This window comes from Podarcis erhardii (assembly GCF_964252035.2).
Source record: "Podarcis erhardii genome assembly, chromosome: 14".
NCBI classification, from domain to species: Eukaryota; Metazoa; Chordata; class Lepidosauria; order Squamata; family Lacertidae; genus Podarcis; species Podarcis erhardii.
Genome location: NC_138503.1, coordinates 34,276,345 through 34,293,536, shown reverse-complemented (window position 1 = coordinate 34,293,536; position 17,192 = coordinate 34,276,345). Strand labels below are relative to the sequence as shown.

Sequence of the window (17,192 nt, the reverse complement as noted above, 5' to 3'; positions counted from 1 at the left end):
TCTATTATCTGAGGCTCAAGAAATAAGCTTTTAACCAGATATGAAGATGCAGCCACTGAGATTCCAGAGAACGAAACATTGGCATGACTTTGAATCAGATGGGATGTTCCCACTTTGGGTGGATCTGTTAAAATGAAGATGGCATCCTCAAAATTTGCACGGGAGGAAATGTTGTTGATAAGGGTGTGATCACTTCTTTGTTTAGGCTTCTTTGGCTGTGGTGTGTTGATGTATAGTATGAAACAGAAGAGAAAATGTAAGAGAGTTGTAGCCAAAGTTAATCCTACTCAGAGTAGACCCACTGACATTAATGGGTCCAGTAATTTCAATGAGTGTAAAATAGCTGGAAAAAATGCTAAAGTTGCCTCCTATGCCCATTGACCTAGACTGAACTCAATAGCACTTATTTATTATTTTATTGTTTTGTTCATTTTTTACACACACACACACACACACACACACACACGCACACACACACATGTATGTGTTTGTATGTATGTATGTGTGCGTGTGTGTGTGTGTGTATATATATATATATATATATATGCTTTCGTAGATTTTCACGGGTACAGGAATGCAGGTTTTGGTGTCCTCGGGTGTCTTCCCGTGTAAAAGTTGGGGTGTCTAGGCGACGTTTCGACGAGGTCTCACTCGTCATCTTCAGGCTGGTGCTTTCGGCTTCTTGTTACTGGAACAGAGCAGGATCTCAGTGTTTGAGTTCCTATAAATACTGTAGAGGGGGTGTGGTGTATAGCCTCCAATGTTCTGGGCAGAGAGGAAGTTCCCAGGCTAGTGTGCCTTTTCTTCTTTTGTTCCTTAATTACTTGAGAGGTATCTTGAGTGATTTCTTGAGTGATATCCTGAGTACCACTTAGGTGGGTCATTAGGTGTGGATTAGTTGTTAAAGTCTTTGTGTCTTGACCTCTTGAACTTTGTGAAGAGTTTTCCTGAGAAGATGGCTGTACTGTACTTAGTTGTGCTCTGGCTTGGCTTCGTGTATAGGGGCGAGCTGTGGTTTTGTGGCTTGTGTCAGCCAGGTCTGTGTAGGGATTGCAGGGGGGTGCAGCATCCGGAGGTGCCACCATGGATTGGCTACTGGATGGTGTCTGTAATTCATCTGTGGAGAGGGTCTGGGTTTGGGTCTGGTGTGGTTGATTGGTGTTGGCGTTCTGTGTGCCTCTGGATCTGGTGTCAGTTTTTGTGGGGAGGGCTAATTTCCAGATGTCTGGCAAGCGGGATGTGTCGTCACGCTTGTTCATGTTGTGAGGGTGTTTCTCTATCTCGATGGCTTCCATGCTTCCAACATGCTTCCAACTTAAATTCCATTCTAAAACCCCACATGCTTCCACATGCTTCCAACTTAAATTCCATTCTAAAACCCCAGCCACCGAAAGGATCCTGAAACGAACTGAACTATCCCTAATCAGAAACGAACTACACAAGAAAAGATACCTACTAGACCAAACCAACAAAGATCTACTCACTCTTCACCTCAAACTCTGTAACAAAATCCACCCTGCACTCTGGGACAAATGCAAACAACTAGCCGTCTGGAGAGCTGAAACGGAGACCTCACATAAGACAGACACACACACCAACAAACTCCACAAACTAGAGAAACGCCAGAAGCCCAGCCACCCTCCACAGCAACCCATGAAACAAACAGTACATAACATATCAGACAGGATCCTCACCACAACTGAAACCAAAGTACTCTCCAAAGGTTTCAACTTTGCAGTCGCCCCGAGACGCATCCCCACGGAAAACATCATATGCGGAGTCGAAGCTAGCCTAACCAAAATCAACCCAGATGAAGCCAATAAAATCAGACTTGAAGTCACCAACATCCTCTGCTCCAGCAAACCACCCAGAAGCAATTTACACAAAGAAGAACAGAAAGCACTCACCAACCTGAGGAAAGACAACAACATAATCATTCTCCCAGCAGACAAAGGTAATGCCACAGTGGTGATGAACACATCGGACTACCAAGCAAAACTATCAAATCTACTCCAAGATCCTGCCTACAAACCTATAAAAACAGATCCCACCACCTACCTGGAAAAAACCACCAAATCCAAAATAAAAGCCTCTCCTATCAGTGAAGAAATCCAGCTAAGAATCATCCCCAGAGAAAAATCATCCAGATGCCCCAAACTCTACGGCCTCCCCAAGATACACAAAGAAGGAACACCACTCAGACCAATAGTCAGCTCCATAGGCTCACCTCTACAAAATCTCGCTAAATTTCTCGCCAAGCAACTTCAGCCCTATGCAGAATCCATCTCTTCACACGTACCAAACTCCTTCCAGTTCATAGAAACAATCAAGAAGCAAAACCTACATCCTAATGACCTACTTGTGAGCTTCGATGTTGTATCTCTCTTCACACAAGTGCCCATTAATGAAGCCTTGACAGCTATTCAAAACAAATACAATCCCCCCGAATACATCTTGGACCTGACCAACCACTGCCTAACCAACACGTACTTCATCCACAATGGACAAAGATACAAACAGATAGAAGGAGCACCTATGGGATCACCCCTCTCACCGGTCATCGCAAACCTGTACATGGAACACTTTGAAACCAATGCTTTAGACAAGTCAGAACACAAACCCAAACTTTGGCTCAGATATGTTGACGACACCTTTGTAATTTGGCCACACGGGAAGGAAAAACTGGATAGCTTCCTCACACATCTCAACAACTTACACCCCAAAATACAATTCACTATGGAAATAGAAGCCAACAACCAACTTCCCTTCCTTGACGTCCTAATCTACAAAAAACCTGATGGCTCCCTAGGACACACTATCTACCGGAAAAAAACACACACCAACCGCTACTTACATGCACAATCACACCACCACCCGGCACAAATAAACTCCGTAGCCAAGACTCTCATCTCCAGAACCAAACGCCTGGCTGACAAAGACCACTTGACAACTGAGTTACAGAATCTCTCAAACGTGTTAATTGCCAATGGATACCAGCAAAACAGGATTACGAAGCTAATCCAAAAGGAAACACCCCCCAAAAACCAAGACACAGAAGAAAACAATGGCATGGCCCTCCTTCCTTATATCAAGGGCACTACAGATAAAATTAGCAAAATCCTCCATAAACACAATATCAAAACAGCCTTTTGCACCAACCAAAAAATAGCCAATATCCTCAGAAACCCCAAGGATAAAATCCAGTTGGAAAACCAAGGGATCTATGAAATACCCTGCAAAGTCTGCCCAGCCACGTACATTGGACAAACAAACAGACGAATAAATGCACGTATCGCAGAACACAAGAATGCCGTCAAAAAAGAAGAAAAAACTTCCTCTCTTTTCCAACACATGAAAGAAACAGGACACGAAATTAATTTTGCAGATTCCAAATTGCTCTTTAACACGGAACATCACCACAAGAGAATAATCATGGAAGCCATCGAGATAGAGAAACACCCTCACAACATGAACAAGCGTGACGACACATCCCGCTTGCCAGACATCTGGAAATTAGCCCTCCCCACAAAAACTGACACCAGATCCAGAGGCACACAGAACGCCAACACCAATCAACCACACCAGACCCAAACCCAGACCCTCTCCACAGATGAATTACAGACACCATCCAGTAGCCAATCCATGGTGGCACCTCCGGATGCTGCACCCCCCTGCAATCCCTACACAGACCTGGCTGACACAAGCCACAAAACCACAGCTCGCCCCTATACACGAAGCCAAGCCAGAGCACAACTAAGTACAGTACAGCCATCTTCTCAGGAAAACTCTTCACAAAGTTCAAGAGGTCAAGACACAAAGACTTTAACAACTAATCCACACCTAATGACCCACCTAAGTGGTACTCAGGATATCACTCAAGAAATCACTCAAGATACCTCTCAAGTAATTAAGGAACAAAAGAAGAAAAGGCACACTAGCCTGGGAACTTCCTCTCTGCCCAGAACATTGGAGGCTATACACCACACCCCCTCTACAGTATTTATAGGAACTCAAACACTGAGATCCTGCTCTGTTCCAGTAACAAGAAGCCGAAAGCACCAGCCTGAAGATGACGAGTGAGACCTCGTCGAAACGTCGCCTAGACACCCCAACTTTTACACGGGAAGACACCCGAGGACACCAAAACCTGCATTCCTGTACCCGTGAAAATCTACGAAAGCAAATATATATATATATATATATATATATATATATAATTCCACTTGAGTTTAAAGTAACAAACAAGCCACCCTTCAAATAAGTTTACAAAAAGAACAAAACAATGAAAATATAAGTTAAAAGCAGTTAAAAGCAACTATTTAAAACATTCAAAAATCATGAAAAATCATGACAAGGTAACAAACAATAATAAATCAAAAGACATGTCAACATTCTATGTATCCAGATAGGCTCACCTACAGTAAACAAAAATGTTTTAGCAGGCACTGAAAAGAGTACAGTGAAGGGGTCAATGCTGAAGTTAGGTTTATTAACATATGCAGATAATAAGGGACTGTAGTCAGAGAAATAAAAGCAACCCTCTCAACCTTTAAACATTTGACATAACAGCACAGGAGTAGCCAACGTGGTGTTTTCCATATGTTGTTGACTACAACTCCAATCATCCCAAATGGGGGCTGGGGCTGGTAGGAGTTTGAGATTTGAGATGGAAGGAATCACAAAGGGCATTAATATACTTCAGAACCAACTTTGCTGTCATTTCCTCTACTCTGAGAACCCTGGGAATTGCAGTTCTGCAGAAAGGGGCCACTAACAGAGACTATTTCAGCAATCCCAGCTAACTGCATTTCCCAGGATTTCTTGACAGCAGTCATGACAATTGAACTATTATAAATCTATTTGTGGTATAGATAGGTATGGGAAAATCTGCCCGTTTCAGGTTGTTGTTTTTTCCACTCTTTAAGCTGAGTTCTCTAAATTTCCCCATTGGTTTGTGTGTTGTTTTTTAATTCCTTCTGAAAATTCAGCAGCAGTTTAGTGCAGAGTGCACCTAATATACTCCCCCCCCCGTGTTGTTTTGCCTAATATGCCCATGTTTGCCCTTGCATAACATACACATTAGGTAGAGAAATGCATTGCAAAGTTTAGAGAAGTGTGAATTTCAAAGGCTGGTTGTGCTTCACTTTGCATATTGTTTTACAAAGACTAAATTAGTTAAGTTCACCTTTAAATGCAAACTTTTCCTCTGTTGCTGAGGGTAAATATATCCATACTTTCAAATTATTTTCATTCTCACACTGCATAGGGCTGAAAGATGGTTTTCAGGGTCATTTATGAACAAGTTTTTGCCCTCCTTTTAAAAAAAATAAAGATAAAGATAAAATGCAAATAGTTTAGACATATTATATAAAAAACCCCCACAGTAATATAAAATATCCCGAAGTGTTATTTCACCTCTCTCCTTCTTCTTTTTTTAAATAAAAACATTCCAAACAAAACATTAGCAGTGAAGCCTCTTGAAATGGAAAAGTGCTGCTTCTTCCAGCTCCATGATGAGTTTGACATAAACAAATTAGAGTACTTAATTTGGTAAGAAGTTTTATCTAGATTGGTCTTGCCTTCCAATTCCCTCTTCTGAATTCCCTGAGACAACAAAACAATAATTTGCTGTATAAACAAAAGCAGTAGGGACCAAACCTCTCTGGATGCCCCCATCTGGCAAAGGAAAACTGGTTGTTAGCATATCAAAAGGAAGCCTGAATCTCCTACATTAATGTGCAGGTTTAAATAATCCCTTTCATTTCCAGTGTTCAGGCATGAGTGCCATTGCTTATGTAGCCAAAATGACACCACAGACACACACAAGGAGGTGGTATCAGCAGGCTTTGGTGTACAGCTATACAAAAGAAAAGCAAACATAGGAAGCTTTCTTTTACTGACTCATTGGTGTGTCTAGCTGTATTGTCTGCAATGACTAGCAGTGACTCTCCAAGGTTTCAAGCAGGAAGTCCATTCCAGCCCTCCGTCAGACCCTCCAAGTGTCTCTGTTTTCCAGGGACAGTCACAGATTTACAGAAGCCATCCCAGTTTCTGATTTGACCCTAGAATGTCCCTCTTTTCTTTGAGTCATCCCTATTTTCATCAGAGAAATGTTGGAGGGCATGGAGTAATGCAACCCCTAAGCCAAGGAGATAAATAACCATACAACCTTTAGAAGACATCTGAAGACAGTTTGGTATAGGGAAGTTTTAAAATGTTTAGTGTTTTATTATTTTATTATATTTTCTGGAAGTCACCCAGAGTGGCTAGGGCAACCCAGTCAGATGAGCAGGGTATATATACAGTACTGGGCGTCCCTGTTTTCATCAGAGAAATGTTGGAGGGTATGCTACATGGAAATGCCAGGGACTGAACCTGGGGAAGTGGTTTGTTGGGGCCAAAACAGTTCCTACTGGTGCCACTTACAGTGGCAGCAAAAGAAAGAAATCATGGGGAAAGAACCTGTGACTTCTTCCACTGCTAACGGTAGTTTGTTATGGTTCATGGCATTTATTGGGAGAGAGATGGGAAGTGAGTACCACCCTGCTCATTCTCCTTGAACTCTTAGCAGCCTTTGATACTGTTGATACTGTTGTGTCCTTCTTTAACATTTCAGAGTGTTGGGGGTTGGGGGCAATGTGCTCCAGTGCTTCCACTTCCAGGGCCATTTCCAGAACATAGCCATGGGAGGCTACTCTTCAGCCCCATGAGGGTTGTCCTGTAGTGTCCCACATGGTTCCATCTTGCCCTGCATGCTATTTAACTTCCAAATTAAGCCACTGGGAGCTGTCACTATTAGTTTTTGAGTGGGGTTATCAATATGCAGACGACACCCAGCTCTATCTCTCTGTTCCATCTGAATCAGGAGAGGCAGTTGAGGTGTTCAACCAGTGCTTGGAGGCAGTGATGGGTTGGACATGGGCCAATAAACTGAAGCTAAATATTGAAAAGACAGAGGTGTTATGTCTTCTGAGTCCTCACATCCTGGAAGTGGGGAGATGCTAATCAATCAGTATGATTCAATAGTGCTAGGGGAATGTGGATGGGATTGCCCTTGAAGACAACTTTAACTGGAAACTTTAAAATGCAGGGGCCAGATTATTGGTTGAGGTTCCCTTCAGATCTCATGCATCCCCTGTTTTTAAACAGCTGCACTGGTTGCTTGTTTGTTTCCAGGTCCAATTCAAGATACTCATATTGGTGTATATTCTGTATCCAGGGCAGCTGTCTACCAACTCCACCTGGTACGCAGGCTGAGACCCTACCTGCCCGCGGACTGTCTCGCCAGAGTGGTACATGCTCTAGTTATCTCCCGCTTGGACTACTGCAATGCGCTCTACGTGGGGCTACATTTGAAGGTGACTCGGAAACTACAACTAATCCAGAATGCGGCAGCTAGACTGGTGACTGGGGGCGGCCGCCGAGACCACATAACACCGGTCTTCAAAGACCTACATTGGCTCCCAGTACGTTTCCGAGCACAATTCAAAGTGCTGGTGTTGACCTTTAAAGCCCTAAACGGCCTCGGCCCAGTATACCTGAAGGAGCGTCTCCACCCCCATCGTTCTGCCCGGACGCTGAGGTGCAGCGCCGAGGGCCTTCTGGCGGTTCCCTCATTACGAGAAGCAAAGCTACAGGGAACCAGGCAGAGGGCCTTCTCAGTAGTGGTGCCCGCCCTGTAGAACGCCCTCCCATCAGATGTCAAAGCGATAAATAACCACCTGACATTCAGAAGACATCTTAAGGCAGCCCTGTTCAGGGAAGTTTTTAATCTGTGATATTTTAGTGTATTTTTGGTTTTTATGGAAGCCGCCCAGAGTGGCTGGGGAAACCCAGCCAGATGGGCGGGGTACAAATAATAAATAATAATAATAATAATAATAATAATAATTATTATTATTATGCCCTAAACAGCTCAGACCTCAAATACTTGAAGTACCTTATTGGGTGCTAAGACATGGAGTCAGTGAGGCTGCTACCCCAACCTGCAAATGGGCAGGGCCTCCATCCTCTCTCTCAGGCTGCTTCCCACTAAGGGTGCCCTCCATGCCCTCCTCATCCTCTTCTTTCTCTCCTCATCTGACAACAACTGCCACCAGTTGGTCAGGATGGTAGGACCATTATAGATTCTGATTCTACGTATGAACTTGAATGTGGAGATGATGGAAACTGAAACCACTATGGTTTTCTTGCCATACATGTGGAAGATCAAAGCATAGTTTCGCATGTAAATAATGTTTAGTTCAAGCTATGGTTTGATGTCTTATCTGAACTCAGCCTTACTCTGAGTCATCCCTGTGTCTGTCTTCATTACAAGTTTCAGGTCTTAACTTCTTTCTGAATACTTGAGAGGAAACAGAAACAGAACAAAATAAATAAATAAATAAATAAATAAACGATTCACCTAAGATTTTAAGCAGAACTTGATAGAGCAAATACTCCCGTGCCAAGCAGAAGGTGTGGTATTGCACGAGCAAAATAATAATAAAAAAAGATTTATTGGCTTCGAGAATTCTCCTTGTCATGTGGTGCACACAAATTAAACATTTATACCTGCTCACTAGGGTAATAAAATTGTACTCAATTATGTCGCAGACACTACCAAATGATTGTTGAGAACTCTGTAATAACATTGCTGCTCATAAAATATACAGTATAAACAATGTGACAGAAGGAAAAAGTATCATGGAAAATAGCCTCTGGCCCATAAGAATTTTGTTTTCGTTTTGAAAATATATATAATTTGAAATAGCCATGTGCATGTGGAACAGCATCTGAAATAACCCTTCAGCCATGTGTAATGGGATGGAGCACCAGGAGATTGCTGGCCTACTATTCTTTCTGGGAAGGGGAGCTGGGCAGTTCCAAGTTCAAATCTCACCACAGCCAGGAACTTGCTAAGTGGCCGTAGGCATGGGTACCTTTTGCCTTCACTCTGTCTGTTCAGAAAGGAAGGAAGGAAGGAAGGAAGGAAGGAACAACAAAACAGTTTTACATTTTTTTAATGTTGTATTCAGAGCCATACACAGGAGTCTGTTCATAATTTGCTGCCCAATTAGTGGGCAAAGAAATTGGGAGAATGGTGGACCATTTAATCATTCCCTCCCAGGGGCGGGAGAAATTCTCCAACATTTTCTCAGGGTAGGATGCAGTCACCATTAGCAGTGGAAAAAGTCATGGGTTCTTTCCCTGTAAGTGGCACCAGTGGGAACTGTTTTGGTACCCTGGCCGCCATTTTGCATTTTCAACAGTGCCCTTCCTTTAGTGTCATTCCAGGACATTATGCGATTGGGGGTGAGGAGGTGATGTCAGCCGCCACAGAGTGAAGGTTTTCATTCATTCATTCATTCATTCAGAGTTTTATTTGCATGATGCTTTTCCACAAAAGGAATCCTGCTCAAAGCTGTTTGCAACAGGAATACATCTCAAAATCAACCATCACAAGAACAATTTCATAATAACTTAATATGCAACATAATAACATATATAACAATGTACCAAGGGACACGGTACTTGCCGATCAGAAGGTCGGCGGTTCAAATCCCCGCGACGGGGTGAGCTCCCGTTGCTCGGTCTCTGCTCCTGCCAACCTAGCAGTTCAAAATAAATAGGTACCACTCTGGCGGGAAGGTAAAAAGCATTTCCGTGCATTGCTCTGGTTTGCCAGAAGCGGCTTAGTCATGCTGGCCACATGACCCGGAAGCAGCATGCCGGCTCCCTCGGCCAGTAAAGCAAGATGAGCGCCGCAACCCCAGAGTTGGCCACGACTGGACCTAATGCAGGGGTCCCTTTGCCTTTACCTTTACCAAACCCACAAAAGTTTGATACAATAATAATAATAATAATAATAATAATAATTTTTTATTTATACCTCGCCCTCCCCAGCCAAGGCCGGGCTCAGAGCAGCTTACAAGCAATAATAAAAACAGGATGAATGATTACAACTTAAAAACAAAAAGAAAATACAACATTAAAATAATGGAACATTAAAATATTAAAATGTAGCCTCATCGCAGGAGGAGAAGGAAAAAAAAAAAGAGAGAGAGAGGGAGGGAGGGAATCAAATTGGCTCCAAGCCAAAGGCCAGGCAGAACAACTCTGTCTTACAGGCCCTGTGGAAAGAAATCAGATCCTGCAGGGCCCTGGTCTCATGAGGCAGAGCGTACCACCAGAGTTGAAAAGGCCCTGGCTCTGGTTGAAGCCAATCTAACTTCCTTAGGGCCAGAGACCACTAGGGTGTTGTTATTTATGGACCTTGAGGCTCTCCGTGGGGCATACCAGGAGAGGCGGTCCCATAGGTACGAGGGTCCTAGGCCATGAAGGGCTTTAAAGGTCAAAAGCAGCACCTTAAATCTGACCCTGTACGCCACCGGGAGCCAGTGCAGCTTGAAAAGCACTGGGTGAATATGCTCCCATGGCAGAGACCCCGTGAGGAGCCTCGCTGCAGCATTCTGTACGCGCTGGAGTTTCTGGGACAGCTTCAAGGGCAGCCCCGCGTAGAGCGAATTACAGTAGTCAAGCCTGGAGATGACCATCGCATGGATCACTGTGGCCAAGTCGGGGCGGGAAAGGTAAGGGACCAACTGCTTGATGCGGCGAAGGTGGAAAAATGTCGCCTTAGCTGTTGCTGTAACCTGCGCCTCCATGGAAAGGGAGGCGTCAAGGATTACACCCAAACTCTTAACGGAAGGCAATGGCACTAATTGGGCCCCCGCAAGAGAAGGCAGTTGGTCCCTCATCCCCATACCATCCCGACCTAGCCATAGGACCTCTGTCTTCGAAGGATTTAGTTTCAATCGGCTCCCACGAAACCATCCAGCCACAGCTTCCAAGCATCTGGTCAGTGTTTTCGTGGGGTCGAGTCGGGGTGGCCATCCATCAGCAGATAGAGCTGAGTGTCATCAGCATATTGGTGACAGCCCAGCCCAAAGCTCCGTATAATCTGGGCAAGGGGGCGCATAAAGATGTTAAAAAGCATCAGGGAGAGAATTGCGCCCTGTGGCACTCCACACACCAAGGAGTGGCGCGACGACATTTCCCTCCCTAGTGCCACCCTCTGTCCCCGACCAGAGATAAAAGAGCACAACCAGTTACGGGCTATGCCCTGTATCCCCACATCTGTGAGGCGGTGGTCCAGAAGATCATGATCGACCATGTCAAAGGCTGCTGACAAATCTAAAAGGATCAGCAGTTCTGACCCGCCTCGATCCAGTTGTCTACGGAGATCATCTATTAGGGCAACCAGAGCCGTCTCCGTCCCAAAACCAGGACGGAAACCGGACTGAAATAGATCTAATGCTGATGTTTCCTCCAGAAACCTACCAAGCTGTTCAGCAACCGCTCTCTCAATTACCTTACCCAGGTATGGAAGATTTGAAACTGGGCGGTAATTGGATAGGTCTAAGGGATCTAATGAAGTTTTTTTTAAGAGTGGACACACCACTGCTTCCTTCAGTTCCCCTGGGAATGTCCCCGTGTCAAGGGACAAATTGATAATTTCAACCAGGGGGGTCCGCGCAACATCTGGACACTCCCTAATCAGCCAAGACGGGCATGGATCAAGGAGGCAGGTGGTGGGCCTACCAACTTGGAGGAATCTATCCACATCAGTAGGGAGTATCCGATCAAAATGGTCCAACACTGGACCTGAAGTCAGTCGAGGGGCCTCCAGTTCAGTAATAAGATTACATTAAAAATATTCTGCCCCCTGTAATACAGGAACACCTGTTTGTGGAAGAGAGAGAAAGAGATGCATGAAACACCACATAATATTTGCAAGCCCAAATTTATTTTGCTTTGTAGCAGAAACCCTTTACGTTTAGAAAATTATTTTTGAGAAAAAGTATTTTGAGAAAAAAATATTTGAGAAAGTATTTGAGAAAAAGTATTTTCTCAAAGTATTTGAGAAAAAGTATATTGAGTATTTTTTCTATTTTGAAAAAAAGTAACTATCTGTAAATTCCAAAGGTTTCTTTTTAGATGAGTTTATGAATTAAGCTGGTATGAAGTGGGTTGGCACACTACACTATATTTATGGGTTTAATTTATATCCAAGTTCTTACAATCCCTGATTTATATGCACAATTTTGGATTTATATATCAAGCTGCTGATTTTTAGCTTGTGTCCAGGATTTATAAACATCACACTGAATTATAAACTTATCTCATTTATAGAAAAAATACAGTTGATTTGTAAATCAATATCTTTTTCATCCAAATGCACACCAGATCAGATAGATAATTTTAATAAATTATTTCTGTGACTTCAACCTGACTAATAATGCTCATCTGTATTGGATTTTTTTATTTTATTTTTTATTTTAATGACAGGGCATTTTTAAAATATTAAATCAATACTTGAATTGGGGGTGTTCTGCTGGGAGAAGATCTATTACACTAAATAGATTAAAGGTGACACAAAGAATTTATAAAATGCAAATATTTGTCACTGCATCTTCCCACAATATAACAGGGAAGGCTTTTATTTATTAGATTTTATTATCTTGCCTTTCCAACAGAACCTTTAATCTCCTGGGATCGAAACAGCATTTTGCTAACCATACCGACAGCATTTTTTCTTCCTGCAGTTCCCATTTGAAGAAATCCCTGTTGAGGGTGGGTAGGGGGCATAAGAAAAAGGAAATGTGGGTGTTTAAAAAAAGAATTTCCCCCATCCTGCAACTGGGTAAAAAATGTTGAACAAGGTATCCACTTAAATGCTTGGCCACTTTGGTCACTGTGATCTCACACGTGTGTCATGAATTCCCCTTCTTGCAGTGCCTCAAAACACACATTTTGGGGTGCTGTGCCTCTAAAAGCACTTGGGGGGGGAGTTGTGGTGTGGAATTATATAAAATCATGGCAACCAAAATGGCTGCCTTTCTCTCACAATAAAAAACCAGGAAGATGGTGTCCCGGTTTTTGCCGTCCAGGTGTTGGAGGGTATGAGATTCCAGGTAAACATAGATTTGGAAAAGACGTCATATAAAGGTTGCATGTTGTTCTCATTTTTCTTTTGACATTCTTCCTCCCTCTCACACTCACACCTAGCAGCTGGCCAGAATCTCCTACTTGACACCAAAAGCCACTCTTTTTTTCTTTCCTAGACATTTTGCAAATATAGGCCCAACAAGTCTGGAATTTCTATGCCCTGGCCTGATGCTTACATGTTTGCAGAACTCAACAGATTCAAGATCCCATCTCTGTTGCTTTTACATCTTTTGCTGAGTTTCACTTCATTTATTTGCCCATTATTATTTTAGGGTTTGTTTCCATCTCGCTGTATCAGATCTGCTCTCGAGGAAACATGTATGCAATATTTCATCAAGATATACCATTTGCCCAAGTCTGCTCAGCCCTCTATTTTCTTTCCATAAAACAAGCATGTGGACCAATTCCACCCTAATGTGTAGACAATTTAAAGCACGCTTGTATGAATTTTAAACTGCTACTTTGACCCAGTGTGTCTTTGATGTATAATCTAGTGTTGAGAAATCAAATCTAGGGTAGCAGAAAAGAGCTCTCCTCATTCTCGCTTTGAGATTACTTCTTAGTTTTGCGTTTCATCCACCCATAATAACTTGCTCTCCTTGTGCCTTTAACACACACACACCCCTTCTTTCTTTCTGCACACTCACTAGACTCCTTTGTATTGGTTTATTTTTCATTCATTTTCTTTGATAGTTTCCTGTTGCATTATTCCATATATATAGAGAGAGAGAGAGAGAGAGAGCTGTTGATTCACTTCTTCCTGCAGCCCAGGCTGTAAATCAGTGTTAGAGCATCTGCTTTGTGTTCAATTCCCAATAGCATCTCCAGGTAGGGCTGGGGAAAGGCTGCAGTTTAAGACCCTAGAGAGCCTCTGCCAGGTCAGTGTACACAAAACTGAGCTAGATGGACCCAATAGTTTGATTCAGTATATGGCAATTTCTTACGTTCCCATTTAAACTTCCCCGGTATTCAAAGCCACGAAGACTGGCATTTTAGCTCAGTGTATGCAGTAGGTCCCAGGTTCTATCCTCAAAATCTCCAGGTAGAGCTGATAGAAATTCTTGCCTAAAACCCTAGGGAGTCACTGAGCTAGAAAAAAACACCTCTCAAACTCAGTATGTCTCTAATTTTGGTGTGGGTGGATGTAGTTATTTAAAGGTTAAACCAGCCCACAACTGAGGGTGAACCAATAGATCCTACTGTTCTCTCCCAGCTAGAATGGTGACTGGGAGTGGCCGCCATGACCACAAACTGCTGGTTCTGAAAGACCTACAGTGGCTCCCAGTATGTTTCTGAGCACAATTCAAAGTGTTGGTGCTGACCTTTAAAGCTCTAAACGGCCTTGGCCCAGTATACCAGATGGAGCATCTCCACCCCCATCGTTTAGCCTGGACACTGAGGTCCAGCTCCAAGGGCCTTCTGGCGGTTCCCTCACTGAGAGAAGTGAAGCTACAGGGAACCAGGCAGAGGGTCTTCTTGGTAGTGGCAACCGCCCTGTGGAATGCTCTCCCTTCAGATGTCAAGGAAATAAAAAACTATCTGACTTCTAAATCTGAAGGCAGCCCGGTTTAGGGAAGTTTTTAATGTTTCATGTTGTTGCTTTTTTATTGTTGTTATTGGTGTTCTGTTGGGAGCTGCCCATAGTGGCTGGGGAAACCCAGCCAGATGGGTGGGGTATAATTAAATTATTGTTACAGTGGTGCCCCGCAAGACGAATGCCTCGCAAGACGAAAAACCCGCTAGACGAAAGGGTTTTCCGTTTTTCGAGGCGCTTCGCAAGACGAATTTCCCTATGGACTTGCTTCCATAGAGTTTTTCCCTCCCCCCCTTTTTCTAAGCCGCTAATAGCCGTTTAGCCGCTAAGCCGCTAATAGCGCTAATCCGCTAATCTGCTAATAGGGATGCTTCGCAAGACGAAAAAACCGCTAGACAAAGAGACTCGCAGAACGGATTATTTTCGTCTTGCGAGGCACCACTGTATTGTTATCATCATCATCATCATCTCTCTTTGTTGTTGTTGTTTAGTCATTTAGTCGTGTCCGACTCTTCGTGACCCCATGAACCAGAGCATGCCAGGCACTTCTGTCTTCCACTGCCTCCCACCTCTATCTCTCTTTACACACACTTAATAGACAGGGTTCCATTAAGCTGAATGGGACACTATCCCACCACCCTCCGTCAGTCCCACCTGCTTTCTCACTTACCACCAGTTCAGGTGGTGGCACTGCCTGTGAGCTTCCTCCTCTTTAGGCCCAATGTTGCCCTTGTAAAATTCGGTAGGGGGAAGGAGGAGGATAGGGTGGGGCTTTAGGCCCCTTCTAGCTCTACAATTCTATGATTCTGTGGATGAGGACATATTGTGCTGTGAAACCATGATACCTAAAAATGCCTAAATATTAATAGCCATAATAGAACATCTTCCATGTAATAGAATATTTTACCATGCAAAATATAGTTCTTTTCTCCCCCCCCCCCAATAGATTTCACCAGTTTGATAATGCAGTTTGTCAGCAGGACAGGCAAACATTTTACGGTCCCATTCTCCAATGGACAAAGCCTTGTTAGGGTAGGGCTCAGTGGTAGAGCTTGGTGCTGATAACACAAAGGTTGCCGTTTCAATCCCTGTATGGTACAGCTGCATATTTCTGCATTGCAGGGAGTTGGACCAGATGATCCTCAGGGTCCCTTCCGACTCTATGATCCCAGGGCCTGTTCCTAGTCAACCTTTTGATACCTACCGCCCACTAATGCATCTTTCCTGATGGTAAAATTTCCTTACTGCCCACTAGAGGGCAGAGGGAGGAATCATCTTGTGCCATAGAACCCCCTACCACCCACCTAGAATCCTGAAATGCCCACTAGTGGGTGGTAGGGACCAGGTTGACAACCCCTGCCTTATATGGTACACCAGGCCATACAAGATGGATACATTCACAGACCAAGCAAGGTGGATACATTCACAGGCAGGGCCACTGAATATTTTTCTACTGCAGCTGCCCCACCTATGCATATACCCACTTGGTGCCTTAGAAACATAAGCAAAACATAGGGGAGGGGGGAGATTCAAACTTGGCTACCACACTTCCTCTTCCCGTGTGTTACACTCACTCTCGTTCTTGCATTCATGTGCGTTTGTGCGCTTGCACCTGCCCACACTTCCTGCTAACCACTGAGTGGGAGAAAGATGAATAGATAGAGCATTCATCTCTCTCGGTGGAAGGAGGATTCAGCTTGTGCCGTAGAACCCCCTACTGCCCACCTGGAATCCTGAAATGCCCACTAGTGGGTGGAAGGGACCAGGATGACAACCCATGTCCTAGAACCTTCATGTAAAAGAATCTTACATGGTGATGGGAGCAGAATCAACATTATGGGCCCAGTTACAGATACAAGATCTCAAAGTAGCTGTTCTATTACAAAGGAATTTCAGAAATAGACTGGAAAGAGAAGCTGCTGAATTGCAACTTATTACCAAACTTAAAACCATGGAGAGACCTGTCTGAACAAAGACATTGGATTCTTATCTCATTATATATGACAAAGCCATTTTTCACCTTCTCACCCCTTGCTTTTTCCTGTAAGACCTATTGCAGTCGTTAAGAGTCGTCAACAGGCTCATCACAGCTATCTGCCTATCACCCATTCCCACCACCCTTCTGAGTAATACCCCTCCCCACCTTCTCACTATATAGAAGGGTCTGGTGACTTCTGTTTCAGTGTATCTGAAGAAGTGTGCATGCACATGAAAGCTCATACCTAGAACTAACTTAGTTGGTCTTTAAGGTGCTACTGGAAGGAATTTTTTTATTTTGTCTTGATTATGGGCCCAGAGCAGACTTTGCCAGCCTGGTGTCTTCCAAACGCTTTGGATTTCAACTCCCATCAGTCTCATCCAATGCTGGCCAAGGTTGGCAGGAACTGTAATCCAAAGCCATCTGTAATCCAAACCATGTTGATGAGGCCTGTTATAGATTGTTCAGTAGTTCTGCATAAAGCTTTGTTAGAATTTTTGTTGCTCTTAACTTGCTCTTGGTTAACTGATTATGATTTTAATTAATCAAATATTTTTAATATCGCTAAGTAATTTTACTTCTGGTTTTAATAACATGCTCTTTCTGCAAAAATCTTTCAGCAAATATTTTTGGTGGGAAATGTGTACTCAGGGAGCAGTTCAGTGTGATCAGTTATTAGATTAATAAATA

The 17,192-nt window shown here is 43.5% G+C and overlaps 2 protein-coding genes across 31 annotated transcripts in view; both read left to right on the top strand.

Annotated features, from left to right (window-relative positions):
* Positions 1 to 5,882, top strand: part of LOC309329678 (uncharacterized protein) — a gene marked incomplete at its 3' end in the record, with an annotated part of 831,621 nt that extends 825,739 nt beyond the window's left edge. The window contains exons 2-3 of the mRNA XM_081840695.1: positions 1,749 to 3,741; positions 5,769 to 5,882. Of these exons, the coding sequence (XP_081696821.1) occupies positions 1,972 to 3,741; positions 5,769 to 5,882 (1,884 nt within the window). The 5' untranslated portion in view covers positions 1,749 to 1,971. The remainder of the gene's footprint in view (positions 1 to 1,748; positions 3,742 to 5,768) is intronic.
* The window catches only part of RBFOX1 (RNA binding fox-1 homolog 1), a 1,493,407-nt gene that overhangs the window by 902,477 nt on the left and 573,738 nt on the right, over positions 1 to 17,192 (top strand). The gene's annotated exons all lie outside the window — the stretch shown is intronic.